The sequence below is a fragment of the Arachis ipaensis genome, chromosome B5, assembly GCF_059453495.1.
Source record: "Arachis ipaensis isolate K30076 ecotype BB chromosome B5, ASM5945349v1, whole genome shotgun sequence".
Lineage (NCBI taxonomy): Eukaryota > Viridiplantae > Streptophyta > Magnoliopsida > Fabales > Fabaceae > Arachis > Arachis ipaensis.
Genome location: NC_142440.1, coordinates 8,655,682 through 8,671,856, shown reverse-complemented (window position 1 = coordinate 8,671,856; position 16,175 = coordinate 8,655,682). Strand labels below are relative to the sequence as shown.

Sequence of the window (16,175 nt, the reverse complement as noted above, 5' to 3'; positions counted from 1 at the left end):
TATCCTATTTCATTTGTGTGTGTGTGTTTTGATGCAGTATGGCAGTCCATGTTCAATTGGGCCAGGCCCAAAGCTAAGGTTTTTTATACATCGACTCTGTGAAATCAGCATAAGCTTACTGTCGACCCAAAACTTGGATCCCAGAAAGACAAACGATTCCAGGACCAAAAGAAATTAAAAGAAGGTACCCATCCAAAAAAAAAAGCAAAGAACGTTAAAAAGAAAACAAGTGATTCCCTTGTCCAATCTCAACGCATTCTTTTGAAGTAATTTTACCGTTTTAATTTGATAAATTGAACAACGTGCCAAATGCGAAATAATGATTGCATGAGATAGTTAGCTAAACATATTTTGTCCGTAACTAAACCATAAAAACAAAGAAACAAAAAAGTGTTTGAAGTTGCTATATTATTTAGCAAAATACACTTAAAAAAAAATGCACAGGCAGTATAGCGTTCCATGCAAATAGAATAAGAAAAAATATTATGAAAAAAAGGTTTTACAATCAATAACAGTTAATATTTTTTCTGTTTTAATATTTATTTCTTCACTATTTTATTATTTGATTGTTGTTTTTAAAAAAAATAATTTTCTAACAAAATCGATAAAATTTAAAATAATATGTTGACTACACGATTACAGATTACTCAATCACAAATCCACAAGAAAGGTGTTACGATGGATAACCAGAGATTAATGGGCTGGATGGCGTTGGTTGGCCCAATCGTCTGAGGGAGGAAGCCTTTGAAAGGGTCTTCGCCTCGAGGGCCTCCGTCCGACTTGCGAGTATGAATGAGTGGGGGGTGGTACCTGTAAGGACACTCTGATGCCTAAGTCAGCAAGGGTATTAGCAGGTCTAGAGAGTATTGGGACTTAGAGATACCTGAGGGGTGTCAGGGTATTTATAGTAGTGAGCCAATAACCACCGTTGGAGTAGTGCCACTTTTTTAGGGAGTTAACCGCCCCTTTATCTTAGGGAAGTTAAGATATGACTTGTGGAAATGGTTAGAGAGATTCTAGGGGCAGTTACTCATTCAAATGAGTGCTTATCTGCTAGTTAACCCTCGTTCCCGACTTCCTTAAAGCAAGTCGTGACGAGCACCGACTTCGTAGTGGCTGATCTGGTGAAAGGTGAGGTCAACCCTTTTGGGTTGGGCCTTTTTACTTGGACCCTGGGCCTTAATCGTTGGGCCAGGGTATGAACAGTGCCCCTACTCGAGCCCAATTTCTCTTTAAGATTTGGGTTCGAGTATACTACTCGGGGTTGTAACCGGTTTGTTGGAGGACCGACGTGATGTTCTGAAATCGACGTGACTTTTCGTGACCTTTTGGTTCTGACAGTTACGTCTAATCAAGCGTCGTGTCCGTTAGGGATGTGCGTAGGGATTGATGGTTTTGGTAACGGTGCATTTTCATTAATGACTGCCCCGTTTTTACCATAGTGCTCCTAGCATGCTTATAAATGCTTTCCATCTCTTTCGTTGTTTCGTTTTTGCGATTTTTAAACTTCTTCCTTATTTGTTCGTGCTGCACCCTCGTGTTTTCGAAGGCTTTTGCTTCCTCCAACCCCCATTTTCAGATAAAGGTTAGTTCTTTCTGTATCATGCCTTTCTATTTACATGTCTTTATTTCGTAGATAGGTTGGTTTGTAGACTTTGGTTCCGTGTTCCCTCCCTTTAGAGACCGTGTTTTTGATTTTCCTTTTCTTTTTTCCTTGTAGGTTTTTGTCATCTTTTTAGGAAAAAGAAATGGCTTCCGTAGACGTTCTTTCTCAGTGGGTTGATGTTACGGTCCTAGGGGAGGAACCCTCGGTCGATACTGAGTTTATTACCCATCTTCGCACTCATCACAGAATTTGTACTACTGAGGAAGATGAGCCGAAGTATGAATTGGTAGTCCCGGGTCCAGAAGACCGGGTCTGCTTCGGGAGGGCCGATGAGGCGGCCCCTCATTTTTTCTTTATGTATGAATGTATGATCACCCGTTTGGGTGTTTTTCTTCCTTTTTCGAACTTTGAGATGTCTGTTCTGCATCACTGTCGAGTTGCCCCTACCCAGCTTCACCCCAACTCTTGGGGTTTTTGAAAATTTATCAATTTATTAGCCAAGCTTTGGAGTTCCCGACCTCTTTGAATATTTTTTTCTATCTCTTTCACATGACCAAACCCTTCAGTGGGTTGAACAATAAGCAACAGTGGGTATCTTTCCGAGCCATATAGGGTCGGAGAGTTTTTACCCTTTTTGACGAATCCTTTCATGACTTTAAAAATTATTTTTTCAAAGTTCAAGCTGTAGAGGGTCACCACCCCTTTTTTCTGGATGATAATTCTTCTCCCCGATTTCTTTTATACTGGTTGGAGGCCTCCCCTGTGAGAAATATGGTCTGGACGACCTGGATGAGGTGGAAGCAGCCATTGTGGGGTTCCTCCGAGAAATGTGGGGGAGGGCCCCATACTTGGACACAAAAAAGTTTCTCCAGGGGTCTCCGACCTTTGTCCAGGCACAGCTAGGTAGCTTTTATTTGTTTGTTAGATTTCCAACTTGTCTGACTGACCTTTCCGACTTGTCTAATCTATTGGTTATTGTCTTTTCAGAGATGGCGAAGACAAACGCTCAGGAGTCTTACCAGAGAGTTCAGGAGGCTAAAGCGAGGTCTCGCGCCAGGACTGGTGGCGCCAGGGCGGTTATCCCTCCTCCTCCTCCTCCTCGGAACGTTGGGACTCCCTCTCAGCCCATTGTGATTTCTTCTTCAGCTTTCTCTCAGCCGCCCCCCTCCGCCCGATCTTCTCCTGAGCCAGAGAAGAAGAAGCGCAAGGCTTTAGAGTCTGGCTCTTCTGGTGAGGTTAAGGCGGATGCTCTTGCATTCGTCCGAAAGAACGTCTATCCCCATGCTCGTATAAGCATGGATGATGTTTCTGTTCGGCGCCACCTTACCATTCTGGTTGAGGAGAGCCTCAAGGCGGCAGGGGTTTGTGGCAAACTCTTAGATATTTTTGAGAAGGCTCCTCTCAGCTCTTTAGGGATGACCTCGCGGGTCGAGGAGATGGAAGGAAGACTTCTTTTATATCAAGAGCAGGAGAGGGAGTTGAAGAAAGAAGTCGCCAAGCTGAAGGAGGAGAGGGATAGCCTCCGGGAGAAGGAGAGGAAATTGCAAGCCCAATGCAACATGGAGGTGGGCTTGAGGAAGACAGCACAAGACAGCTACCAAAGTTTATTTAACGATCTTGTGTCTGTGAAGAATGAGCTGCTGAATTCTCAGAGGGCCTATACCGAGTTGGAGGACTCTATTGCTGATGGCGCCGAGGAGGCTTGGAGGGTTTTTAAGGAACAGGTCGGAGTTATTGCTCCCGACTTGGACCTTTCTCCTTTAGATCCCGACAAAGTCGTCATTAATGGTGCCATTGTGGATCCCCCCTGTTCCCGAGATTATTTCTGAGTCATAATTGAAGACTCGGGGGCAGAGAATTATAGAGTCCCCTCTTCGTCCTAAGGACGCTCCAAGCTCTTCTACTGTTCCTCCGACTTCCTCTCCTATGGATGCCTCTCTTCCTGGTCCTGGCGGCGCTTCTCTTGCCTCTGGTGGTGGTGATCTGTCGACTTCTCTTGCAAAAAAGTAATTTGTTGGCTATTTGGGGCCCGGCCTGTGGGTCCCCTCTTTTTTAAACTCTTTATTTATTTTTGGTAGTATTTGAACAATTTTTTGGCCTTTTAAGGCCGTAAACAAAACACTTTATAATACCCTTTTTCAATAGAGGTTTAAGTTAAAAAATAAGTACCCCTTTTTTTGGATAAGGGTTTAAGTTACCTTATGCGTGCATGCTTTTCTGATTTGCGATTTTTTCGAATTCCTCTTGACCTTTTCTGAAAAACATTTTCTTTGGCTTGTCTGTTTTTTTGAACCTTTTAGTTTCAGGGATCTTCAGAACAGCCTTTTAATTTTTCTTGGGTTTTTTTCTATCTCTTTCGTTATTCCTAGTACTCAATTTTGTTTTATTGAGTGTTTATGACTTAGGTTATTTTTGCGATTCGTTTTCTGTTTCTACTCTGTATTTTCATTTCGACTTGTGAGTCGGAACGTTTTCGAGTTTCTTACGATCGCCTTTTATAACCTCTTTACACCGATTTGTACCTCGTCGTTTTATCTTGACGACCATCTAGGTCGGTTCATGGGATTTTTACGCTTTGTCGAGCTTAAGTCGGCGCGTTCCGTAGAAAGAGAAAACAACAAAGGAATTTAAGAGACATTTGTAAGATAAAAAGATCTTTATTAATTGGGGAGGTACTTTATTACTACTAAGGGTTTTTGACAGCCTATTTCCCTTAGCCTCTACTATGATGCCTCGTTAAAAACCCTTCTCCAGAAAAAACCCTTTGGTTTTGGAAAAAAATCATGAAGTTGGGAAAAGAGTACATCAGGGAGTAGAGTTCGCTTTTAGATATAGTACCTTTTCATATTACAAGCATGCCACGACCTTGGTAACTCGGTGTCGTCCAGGTCGGTCACTTTATAATAGCCTTTTCCTAAGACCTCATTGATTTTGTATGGTCCCTTCCAATTTGCAGCGAGTTTTCCTTCCCCTGATTTGTTGACTCCAATGTCGTTTCTGATCAAGACCAAGTCACTTAGAGTGAATGCCCTTCGAATGACTTTTTTGTTGTATCTTGTGGCCATCCTTTGCTTCAACGCTGCTTCTCTTATTTGGGCTTCTTCTCGGACTTCGAGGAGCAAGTCGAGCTCTTCTTTGTGCCCCTGTATATTTCCGATCTCGTCGTGGAGAATTATTCTTGGGCTTTGTTCATTGACTTCTATTGGGATCATGGCTTCTACGCCATAAACTAGTCGGAAGGGTGTTTCTCCAGTGGCGGATTGGGGGGTTGTCCTGTAAGCCCATAGCACTTGTGGGAGCTCTTCGGCCCAGGCTCCTTTTGCATCTTGTAATCTTTTCTTCAGCCCTGCCAGTATGACTTTGTTGGCTGCCTCGGCTTGCCTATTGGCTTGCGGGTGTTCCACCGAGGTGAACTGGTGTTTGATCTTCATACTGGCTACTAGGCTTCTAAAGGTAGAGTTGGTGAATTGGGTTCCATTATCCGTAGTAATGGAATGGGGTATCCCATACCTTGTGATGATATTCTTGTAGAGGAACCTCCGACTTCTTTGTGCGGTGATGGTGGCCAATGGTTCTGCTTCTATCCACTTTGTGAAACAATCTATTCCCACGATCAGGTACCTGACTTGTCCTGGCGCCTGGGGGAAAGGACCTAGCAAATCCATTCCCCACTTTGCAAAAGGCCATGGAGAAGTGATACTGATGAGCTCCTCTGGGGGAGCCACATGGAAATTTGCATGCATCTGGCATGGTTGGCACTTTTTCACAAATTCTGTGGCATCTTTCTGCAAGGTCGGCCAGTAGAATCCAGCTCGGATTACCTTCCTGGCTAGTGACCTTGCTCCGAGATGATTTCCGCAGATCCCACTGTGGACTTCTTCCAACACTTCGGTGGTCCTTGAGGTTGGTACACATTTTAATAATGGTGTTGATATCCCCCTTCTGTAGAGGATATTTCTCACCAAAGTGTAATGTTGTGCTTCCCTCTGGATTTTCTTAGCCTCTTTCTCCTCCTTGGGGAGGATGTCGAATTTCATGTATTCGACCAAGGGGTTCATCCAACCGAGGTTTAATCCGACTACCTCAAGGACCTCTTGTTTGTCTTTTTCTTTTACTACGGAGGGTTTCTGGAGAGTTTCCTGGATCAGGCTTCTGTTATTCCCTCCTGGCTTGGTACTTGCCAACTTGGATAGAGCGTCTGCTCTGCTATTTAGATCTCGAGTTATGTGTTTGACCTCGGTTTCTGCAAAGCGCCCAAGGTGTTCCAGAGTTTTTTCCAAGTACCTTTTCATATTTGGGTCCTTTGCCTGATACTCTCCACTTATCTGGGAAGTCACTACTTGCGAGTCGCTGTATATCATCACTTTTGTAGCACCGACTTCTTCCGCCAGCTTCAATCCAGCAATCAAGGCTTCATACTCTGCCTGATTATTTGAAGCTGGGAATTCAAATTTGAGGGACACTTTTATCTGGGTTCCTCTTTCATCCACCAATATTATGCCTGCACCGCTTCCTGTTTTGTTTGAGGATCCATCTACATAGAGTTCCAATGTAGTTGGTTTTTCCTCTTGGTCTCCTGCGTATTCTGCAATGAAGTCGGTGAGGCACTGTGCTTTAATCGCCGTCCGAGTTTCATACTTCAAGTCGAACTCGGAGAGCTCTATTGCCCATTGGACCATTCTCCCTGCAACATCCGTCCTTTGGAGGATTTGCTTCATGGGTTGGTTCGTGTGAGCTTGAAAGTAAGGTCGTAGCCTTCGTGAGGCTACCACTAAGGAGTAGGCGAACTTCTCTAGTTTGTGGTATCTTAGCTCAGGGCCTTGTAGAACTTTGCTGATGAAGTATATTGGGTGCTGTCCGACCTCGTCTTCTCTTATCAGGGCCGACGAGACGGCCTTGTCTGCTACAGATAAGTATAGGACAAGGTCTTCCCCAGCTGTAGGTCGGGTCAGAATAGGAGGTTGGCTCAAGAATATTTTGAACTCCTGGAACGCCTCCTCGCATTCCGGAGTCCATTCGAATTGACATCCCTTTCTCAATAAGGAGAACAGTGGAAGGGATTTTAGTGCTGATCCTGCCAAGAATCTGGAGAGGGCTGCAAGTCGGCCATTCAGCTGCTGGACCTCTCTTAAACAAGTCGGGCTTTTCATCTCCAGGATAGCTCTACACTTGTCGGGATTAGCTTCAATCCCTCTTTGTGTTAGCATAAACCCTAGGAATTTTCCTGCCTCTACCGCGAAGGCACACTTTGAGGGATTTAGTCTCATTCCGTGTAACCTTATGGTGTCGAAGACTTGTGAGAGGTCTGCCAGGAGGTTGACTTCTTTCTTGGTCTTTATCAGCATGTCGTCGACGTATACTTCCATTAGGCTCCCAAGGTAAGAGGCAAACATCTTATTCATCAGCCTCTGGTATGTGGCCCCTGCATTCTTCAATCCAAACGGCATGACCACGTAGCAAAAATTAGCTCTGGACGTGATGAATGATGTTTTCTCCTGATCTGGCTCGTACATCAGGATTTGGTTATGCCCCGAGTAGGCGTCCATGAATGACAAGTATTGATACCCCGAGCTGGAGTCTACCATGGTGTCAATACTTGGCAGTGGATAAGGGTCCTTGGGACAGGCCTTATTTAAGTCGGTATAGTCGACACACATTCTCCATTTACCATTTTGTTTTTTGACTAGCACTACATTGGCTAGCCATGTTGGGTATTTGACTTCTCTGATGAACCCGGCTTCTAGGAGCGCTTGTACTTGCTCTTCTACTATTAGGGCTTGTTCTGGTCCGAGCTAGCGTCTTCTTTGTTGTACAGGTCGGGACCCCGGGTAAACCGAGAGCTTATGGGACATGAGCTCGGGGTCTATCCCAGGCATGTCGGAGGCCTTCCAAGCGAAGAGATCGGAGTTATCTCTTAGGAGCTTAGTCAACCCTTGTTTTAGGGTTTCTCCTAGGTTGGCCCCTATGTGAGTATTTTTTTCCCTCCTCTTCGCCGACCTGTACCTCCTCGGTTTTTCCTCCCGGTTGTGGACGCAGCTCCTCTCTAGCCCTTGCGCCTCCGAGCTCTACTGTGTGAACCTCTCTGCCTTTTCCTCTCAGGTTTAGGCTTTCATTGTAGCATTTCCTTGCCAATTTCTTATCTCCCCTTACCGTTGCTATCCCCGATGAGGTCGGAAATTTCATACAAAGATGAGGAGTGGATACCACCGCTCCGAGTCGATTAAGGGTAGCTCTGTCAATTAAAGTATTGTATGCTGACCCTACATCGATGACTATGAAGTCTATGCTCAGAGTTTTTGATTTTTCCCCTTTTCCAAAAGTGGTGTGGAGGGGCAAAAATCCCAGTGGCTTTATGGGCGTATCACCTAATCCGTACAAGGTGTCGGGGTAGGCTCTTAACTCTTTTTCATCCAACCCTAGTTTGTCGAAAGCGGGCTTGAAGAGAATGTCCGCTGAGCTTCCTTGGTCCACTAGGGTTCTGTGGAGATGAGCATTTGCTAGGATCATAGTTATTACCACTGGATCATCGTGTCCAGGGATTATTCCTTGCTCATCTTCTTTTGTGAATGAAATGGTGGGGAGGTCGGATGACTCTCCTCCGACCTGGTAGACTCTCTTGAGATGCCTTTTGCGAGAGGATTTGGTGAGTCCCCCTCCCGCGAACCCTCCTGAGATCATATGGATATGTCTCTCCGGGGTCTGTGGTGGTGGGTCTCTTCTATCCGTATCATCTCGCTTTCTCTTCCCATGACTATCCGACCTTTCTATGAGATATCTGTCAAGCCGACCTTCCCTAGCCAGCTTTTCTATCACATTTTTAAGGTCGTAGCAGTCGTTTGTGGAGTGACCATATATTTTATGGTACTCACAGTAGTCGCTGCGGCTCCCCCCTTTTTTATTTTTAATGGGTCTGGGGGGTGGCAGCCTTTCGGTGTTACAAATCTCTCTGTATACATCCACTATAGAAACTTTCAGAGGAGTATAAGAGTGATATTTTCTTGGTCTATCGAGACCGAGTTCTTCCTTCTTCTTGGTTTCCCTCTCTCTCTCTTTTGTTGAGAGAGGGTGCCCAGGTCGCCAACTCAGGTCTCTTAACTTAGCATTTTTCTCCATGTTGATGTATTTTTCAGCTCTTTCCTGTACATCACTTAGAGAGATGGGGTGTCTTTTGGATATGGACTGTGAGAAGGGACCTTCTCTGAGCCCATTGACTAACCCCATTATGACTGCCTCGGTGGGCAGGTCTTGAATCTCTAAACATGCTTTGTTGAACCTTTCCGTATAGGCTCGTAAGGATTCTCCGACCTCCTGTTTTATTCCCAGGAGGCTTGGTGCATGTTTTACTTTGTCTTTCTGGATAGAGAACCTCATCAAGAACTTCCTGGAGAGGTCTTCAAAACTGGTAACCGACCTCGGGGGGAGGCTGTCGAACCACTTCATCGCCGCTTTCGACAAGGTTGTCGGAAAGGCTTTGCATCGCGTAGCATCAGAAGCATCAGCCAGATACATCCGACTTTTAAAATTGCTCAAATGATGCTTTTGATCAGTGGTTCCGTCGTAGAGGTCCATATCGGGGCTTCTAAAGTTTCTCAGAACTTTTGCCCTCATTATGTCCTCCCTAAAAGGATCTTCCCCCCTAGGGGCGACTCTTCTCTACCGTCCCGGGAGTTCCGACCTTTGAGGGAGGATTCTAACTTTAAGAGTTTTTCCTCTAACTCTTTTCGTCGATCCATCTCCTCTCTTAGGTACTTTTTTATCTCCCTTTGTCGCTTCCGTTCCTGTTCTAGTTGTTCCAAACGACTTTGGTGGACATGGACTAATCCCATAAGCTCAGTTGCGTGGGACTGTCCGTCTTTCTCTGACTCACGGCCTTCTGAGGAATTCACCTTCGGGGTTTTGACTCCGGAGGTTCCTTCTTTGTGTTGATCGTTGGTTTCTTGATTGAGCTTTAGGTCCGCGTCATTATTTCCGGTATCCAGATTCTCTTGTTCAGAATCTGTTTCCACATGACCCTCCTCAGGGGATCTGTCCGCCATCACTGGTTGATCTCTCGGTTCCCCGGCAACGGCACCAATGTTACGATGGATAACCGGAGATTAATGGGTTGGATGGCGTTGGTTGGCCCAATCGTCTGAGGGAGGAAGCCTTTGAAAGGGTCTGCGCCTCGGGGGCCTCCGTCCGACTTGCGAGTATGAATGAGTGGGGGGTGGTACCTGCAAGGACACTCCGATGCCTAAGTCAGCAAGGGTATTAGCAGGTCTAGAGAGTATTGGGACTTAGAGATACCTGAGGGGTGTCAGGGTATTTATAGTAGTGAGCCAATAACCACCGTTGGAGTAGTGCCACTTTTTTAGGGAGTTAACCGCCCCTTTATTTTAGGAAAGTTAAGATATGGCTTGTGGAAGTGGTTAGAGAGATTCTAGGGGCAGTTACTCATTCAAATGAGTGCTTATCTGCTAGTTAACCCTCGTTCCCGACTTCCTTAAAGCAAGTCGTGACGAACACCGACTTCGTAGTGGCTGATCTGGTGAAAGGTGAGGTCAACCCTTTTGGGTTGGGCCTTTTTACTATGAACAAAAGGCAAATAGCACGTCTCTTTAAAAAAATAATTATGCTATATATCTATGTTAAATTAGTTATTAATATAAAATATATTACAAGTAAATTAAATTTTATATATATGTAAATATAATAACTAATTTTAATAGTTTATTTTAGTGTATAAATAATATTTTTTATATAACTAATTATATATATATTTTTTATATATATCGTTTCTATTTACAAATGAAGCACAACGAATTATGTTAAACATTAATATTATACATCATTAGATTAGATTGATGGATCAAAGTTCGAAGTTTGATGAGTTTATAACTTTATATTAAAAGCTGAATCATATTCTCTTACTAGGGGGAAAGGGCAAGGCGAAATGCGCATTTTTTTAAACTAGTGCTAGGTTCTAAGTTATAAAGCGTGATGACAAATAACAGTAATATTCCCCTAGACATTCCCTATCAGGGTGATGACATTTCTTGCCGATTCACAACTTTAGAAATTGAAAGACAGTGACGGATAAGTTTGAAGTCACAACTCTAAGGTTCTATATTTGCATCAAGCTTGTGATGAGGTGGCAGAAATCCAGAATTTCCTTAAGATTTATGTTTATAATAAAGCTGCCTCCTTGAGTTTATTACTTCGTTTAAGACACCTTAGTACCTTAGCAGTCGGTAATATATATAATGTATTTTATTTTATTCAACTACATTTCGTATTATATTGACTTCTTGTTGATGTATGTGTTTGCTTCTTTCCCGTATTATATATGAAGTTATTACTTAACTTCCTCTCCCTCCCCTCTATTTTTTTTTTCTCCTTTTGAAAGAAATTATGGCTACATAATAATTGAAGTGACGACTTTAATTTAAAGCCAGATTATGCAACATCATAAGTAAAATGTTGCCTTGACTTTAGGGTAAGTTTATTTATTTGTACTACAATCATAGTATCTTTAACGAGAAGCTTCTTATATCTTATCTTATTAATCTACAAGTTTGCATAATTCAATTCGTGACTCATACTAGCGAAATTTTTCTTAACAACAATAAATATAATTGAAACTACTATTCTCGCTGTTATTTTTCATTATTTCTCAAATTAGGGGGGAAAAAAAAGACTTGTTAATATATGTTTCAAAGGAGAATAATGATGAAATAAAGGGGGAGGTGGTAAATGATAATGTGGAACTTTTATTTTTGTATATTGGATTATGAGTGGTGAAGTCTTTAAAAGTGATCTAAATTAGGTGTTAAACGTTATTGTGGGTGTTTACAAAACGTCAGTGACGTTTTCACTTTATATAATTAAAATAATATTTTTTTTACAAAACGTCAATGACGTTTTCTCATTTTATAATTAAAAAATATTTTTTTACAAAACGTTGGTGACGTTTTGTTTTTTTATATTTAAAAAAATATTTGTTTTACAAAATGTTAGTGACGTTTTGTACTACCATCATAGCATTGTAAAATACCAAAATGAACAAATATTGTCGTATTTCACATTAAAATTATCCATATCTAAAAATTTTAGCCTGATAATGTGGGGTTGTGTGATGTTAATTTAACGTTTATGGTTGGCCAATCCAATCGTCACTCACTTTCCCTCCCTTCCTCTTACCAAATCCGTTGGCCTTTCATTGCTTGCTTTCAGTGCCAACACTCTCTAACCCTTTTTTCTCTCTGCACAAACCACAAAACTCTCTCTCTTTCTTTTCCGCAAAAGCAGAATCTGAAAATGAAGGCAAGGCCAATAGTGCTACTACTATTTGTTAGCTACATTTATATATGCATTAAAAATCTTCATGCCTTTCTCTTTCATTTTTTCATCTCAATATCTAACCATTTTCCCTATAATGTTCCATTTTCTCTGCAGAGGTCACAAAGTAGTAGCATTTGTATCCGTAATTTCAGAATCCAGCTTCTGGTATTCGCTATTTGCTTTCTTGTTACACGTTCTTCCGCCCTCAAGGTCATTTTTTTTCTCCCTTCTCAAAATATAATTGCTTCTGTTTTATATATGAATCTCAAAATTTGAATGATAGCAAGTTTTTTTCCCCTTCCCTTTTTTGGGGTATTATGAGTTAGCAGATCGGAGAAACTTGTTCAGACAAATGTGACGCTGGTCTCAGCTGCCAGACATGCCCTGCAAATGGGAACACCCGACCCAGATGTTGTCGGACACAACCTACAAGCCCCACCTCCAAAGTTAAACACTTTTCATGATTTCTGCTATTCAATTTCTTCTGGGGTGTTCAAATTTTGTGTTCATTTGTTCTGTTTTGTGTTTGTTAAAATGTCAAGGTGAAAGGCCTACCATTTAACCGGTATTCATGGCTCACCACACATAATTCCTATGCTTTGGCCGGAGCTAGATCGGCCACCGGATCATTCATCGTTGCTCCGATGAACCAGGATGACAAGGTTGCTGATCAACTCAAAGTAAGATTCTCCTTCCTTTTTTTTTTCAATTATTTCTTAATCATGTAATCTTTATTATGTCTGAGTTGTTTACTAGACTCTGAAGCAAGGGAATTATAAAATTAGAAAGCGAATAATTATGTGCTGCATATGCTAACAAACCAAGAATTGTGACATAGATTCGACCTCCACTAGTATTCTTTTATTAAATTAATCCAATAATGAATTAAGAATATCAGGTATGACAACTAAGATTTGGTTTAAAATACTCAAATAGCCATGCCTTGCACGCATATATTTGTTTGCATCTATTTCCCATGTGAATTACAATAGACATAGTTTAAAAGGGGGTCCATATGAGAGAATGCATGTTGTATATATATGTGTTGGCTTTGAAATAAAATACAGAAGAGTATCTAAACCCCAGTAGTTGTCGGGTACTTGATTGGAGTACCGATGCCATGAAGTTGTCCAATTTAGACATTGGATAGAACAATGTTAAGGATAAAGAAAGAAAAAAGGATTACTATGGAATGACCATGAAAACATGTTCAGCCGGAATCATGTTCTAATATTTGATAATTTATGTATGCCTTAGTTGTCTATGGATTCTTTTTAAAAACTAAAAGAATGGAAAGGAATATTTATTGCAGGGTATCTACATATTGATTTTGTCATGTGTACATTTTTCCTCCATTTTTTTTTGACGAAACAGTTGTATTTTAGGTTCAGCTACAAGTGCAATGAATGAATGAACTAACTAACTCGCTACATTTGCAACATATGTGATCTATCTAAATAGTTATTCACCTCTTAATTTGGAGGATAGCACATTCATGATTGGAGAAAGCAATTTCAGAATCCCACTTTTGGCTCCATAGATAACTAATGCGAAATAGAAAATCCTATATGATGTGGATGACCCCTTAAGCTTGATTCTTCTCATTATGTTGGATTCATTGACAGAATGGTGTTCGAGGATTCATGTTGGATATGTATGATTTTATGAACGACATCTGGTTATGCCACTCTGCTCAAGGCAAATGCTACAACTTCACTGCATTCGTAAGTGCGTGGCTATATACTTTCTAATTTAACTAATTTGATGACAAATCTTAAATCTCTTAATGTGGCTCTAATCACGATGATAATGCACTAAATTTATGTGTATATCTCTGCAGCAACCTGCCATCAATGTGCTTAAAGACATGAAGTCATTTCTGGATGCAAATCCATCTGAAATAATCACAATCATCATTGAAGACTATGTCACTTCCCCCCAAGGCCTAACTAAGGTCTTTAAAAATTCTGGCCTCAGCAACTACATGTTCCCGTTGTCTCGGATGCCAAAGAATGGCCAAGACTGGCCCACCGTGGATGACATGGTACAGAAGAATCAGCGCGTTCTTGTTTTCACCTCTAAACGCGACAAGGAAGCTTCTGAGGGCATTGCTTACCAGTGGACATACATGGTAGAAAACCAGTGTGAGTAGCTTCTCTGAGAAGGCCTTAGTATTTTCTTGGGAAACATGCTTTGCTTCCACTCATTTGTTAGAATGCTAGTTTCTGCATACCAATCATGATTGTTTGTTTGTTAATTTCAGATGGAGATGATGGCATGAAAAATGGTTCTTGTCCAAACCGAGCAGAATCACCAGCAATGAACACAAAATCTAGGTCACTGGTTCTGATGAACTATTTTCCTTCAACTCCAAATCGATCTGCCGCATGTGCTGACAATTCAGCTCCATTAGTTAGCATGATGAAGACTTGCTATGCAGCTTCCGGCAACAGGTGGCCGAATTTCATCGCCATTGACTATTACATGGTAGTTACTTATCCAAATTTTGATCAATTCATTAGTCCTGTCATGCTGGCTGTTAATTGTTAATCACTCTCATCTTAGCAAAAAATGGTTCATGAATTTTATATTGATGATAACAATTATGTTTGAAGAGGAGTGATGGCGGAGGAGCACCAGAAGCAGTTGATGAAGCAAATGGTCATCTTACTTGCGGCTGTGATAACATTGCTTACTGCAAGGTTTAATTTCTACAACCTTTTGCTTAGTTAATTCTGCACTCTAGACCTTATTTGGTAACAGTTTCGTGACAAAAATAAAGACATCTAGATATACAAATCTGTTGAAGAATAAAATAGATATAATGTGAAGTAGTAAACCCTTAACTTTCTTTTTAGTTAATTAATGTTAATAAACCTCAACCTTGTGTTTAACTGAGTATTAATAACCTACAGGCAAACGCTAAGTTTGGCACATGTGATGTTCCTCCCATCCCTCCACCTCCACCTGCTACCGTAGCACCATCCACTTCAAACCAGCAGCCTCAAGATAATAGTGCCTCAAAAGTTGCTTGTAATAACAGAACAACCAAGCTGATGCAATTGGTTGTGTTAACTCTGGCTACCATGACTTCCTTGTCATTGTTCTAGAATGCCATGAGATTGTTCAAGTTTTTTAGAATGTGAAAATTATGTATATTTATGTATGTATGTATGTATTATGTATGTGTACACGTGTTGAGTTTAGTTTGTCCAGCGAATCTGTTGTGTGGATCTGAGTCATTTTTTAACACACGGCAATTCAGTGTTGTATTCTGACTTTTTTTTTTTTTTTGATGATTGACATGGACATTTCTTGTCACCTGTGAGTGACCTTCTCTACTGATTTGTACTCTATGACAAGGGATACAAAAAAATAATTGACATTGTTTCTATTCTCAGTTCTTTAGCAAACAAATAATTGGGTTTCCTTTCATAAACTAATTTTAAAATGAGTTTAAATTTGGTGTAATTCACCAACGGACTTTACTAGGTAAACAATAATTTTTGTGAACAATGGGCTTTAAAATTGGCCCAATAAAGTAAAAACATATTACATTTTTAAATTACCCACCTAATTTTAATATTAGAATAATCATCTGTACACTTAGTAAATTGAACATCCGATATATCTATTATTCACATTATTTAGTATTTTCATTGTCTACTTATACTTTTCCATTTCTATTTTTGCTAGGTAGACAATCGTAAACAACGGATTGAAAATTTGGTCCAATAAGGTTAAAAAGAAAACACTCCACCCTAATCTACTTATCTACTTAATATACTAAACTGGGTTTTCCCCCAACTAATGAAGGTGAGGTGTCGATCTCTCGTAACTCTGTTTTCCCTCTAATAAACTTTCCTATTCTCTATTCTAAAATATTTTATAAAAAATATCTTTATTATAATTAATATTTAATAAATAATACATAATTATACTAATTTAGAAACATATCTTGATTATAATTATATCAAATCAATATTTAATGAATTATTAACTACTTATTAATTATCAATTAAAAATACTTTTAATCATTTTAATAATAATAATAATAATAATAATAATAATAATAATAATAATAATAATAATAATAATAATAATAATAATAATAATTATTATTATTATTATCTGTGGTATCATTTATTTAAAATATCATTTATTGTATATAATTCATAAAAAAATATATTTCACTTTTATTATTGGTTAGAAGATAATTTATTTATATTTGATTAATTTCATTTATTAT

At 40.4% G+C, this 16,175-nt stretch overlaps 2 protein-coding genes and 1 pseudogene across 2 annotated transcripts; 2 read left to right on the top strand and 1 right to left on the bottom strand.

Moving 5' to 3' along the window:
• Positions 1 to 2,595: 2,595 nt before the first annotated feature.
• LOC148563318 (uncharacterized) lies at positions 2,596 to 3,489 on the top strand (annotated as a pseudogene).
• Positions 3,490 to 3,530: 41 nt separating this feature from the next.
• On the bottom strand, positions 3,531 to 6,324 carry LOC148563317 (uncharacterized). The gene is made up of 2 exons (XM_088486733.1): positions 5,428 to 6,324; positions 3,531 to 3,596 (listed from the first exon to the last, which is right to left on the bottom strand). Exons 1-2 carry the CDS (start codon positions 6,322 to 6,324, stop codon positions 3,531 to 3,533), a joined length of 963 nt encoding a protein of 320 aa, XP_088342859.1.
• A 5,380-nt stretch (positions 6,325 to 11,704) lies between these two features.
• On the top strand, positions 11,705 to 15,326 carry LOC107642770 (PI-PLC X domain-containing protein At5g67130). The gene is made up of 9 exons (XM_016346244.3): positions 11,705 to 11,908; positions 12,041 to 12,136; positions 12,256 to 12,372; positions 12,469 to 12,606; positions 13,552 to 13,650; positions 13,767 to 14,070; positions 14,190 to 14,413; positions 14,542 to 14,628; positions 14,842 to 15,326. The coding sequence occupies exons 1-9, from the start codon at positions 11,738 to 11,740 to the stop codon at positions 15,034 to 15,036; spliced, it is 1,431 nt and encodes a 476-aa protein (XP_016201730.1). The 5' UTR covers positions 11,705 to 11,737; the 3' UTR covers positions 15,037 to 15,326.
• The last annotated feature ends 849 nt before the right edge of the window (positions 15,327 to 16,175 follow it).

Bases quoted from the DNA above. Each gene is read 5' to 3' on its own strand.
- LOC107642770 (XM_016346244.3), top strand. From the start codon at position 11,738: ATGGTTGGCCAATCCAATCGTCACTCACTTTCCCTCCCTTCCTCTTAC. The intron at 12,137-12,255 runs GTCATTTTTTTT...ATGAGTTAGCAG, and splicing joins CACGTTCTTCCGCCCTCAAG to ATCGGAGAAACTTGTTCAGA. The intron at 14,071-14,189 runs GTGAGTAGCTTC...TGTTAATTTCAG, and splicing joins ATACATGGTAGAAAACCAGT to ATGGAGATGATGGCATGAAA.
- LOC148563317 (XM_088486733.1), bottom strand. From the start codon at position 6,324: ATGAAGCAAATCCTCCAAAGGACGGATGTTGCAGGGAGAATGGTCCAA. The intron at 3,597-5,427 runs GTAATCCGAGCT...TTGCAAGAGAAG, and splicing joins CAAGGTCACTAGCCAGGAAG to TCGACAGATCACCACCACCA.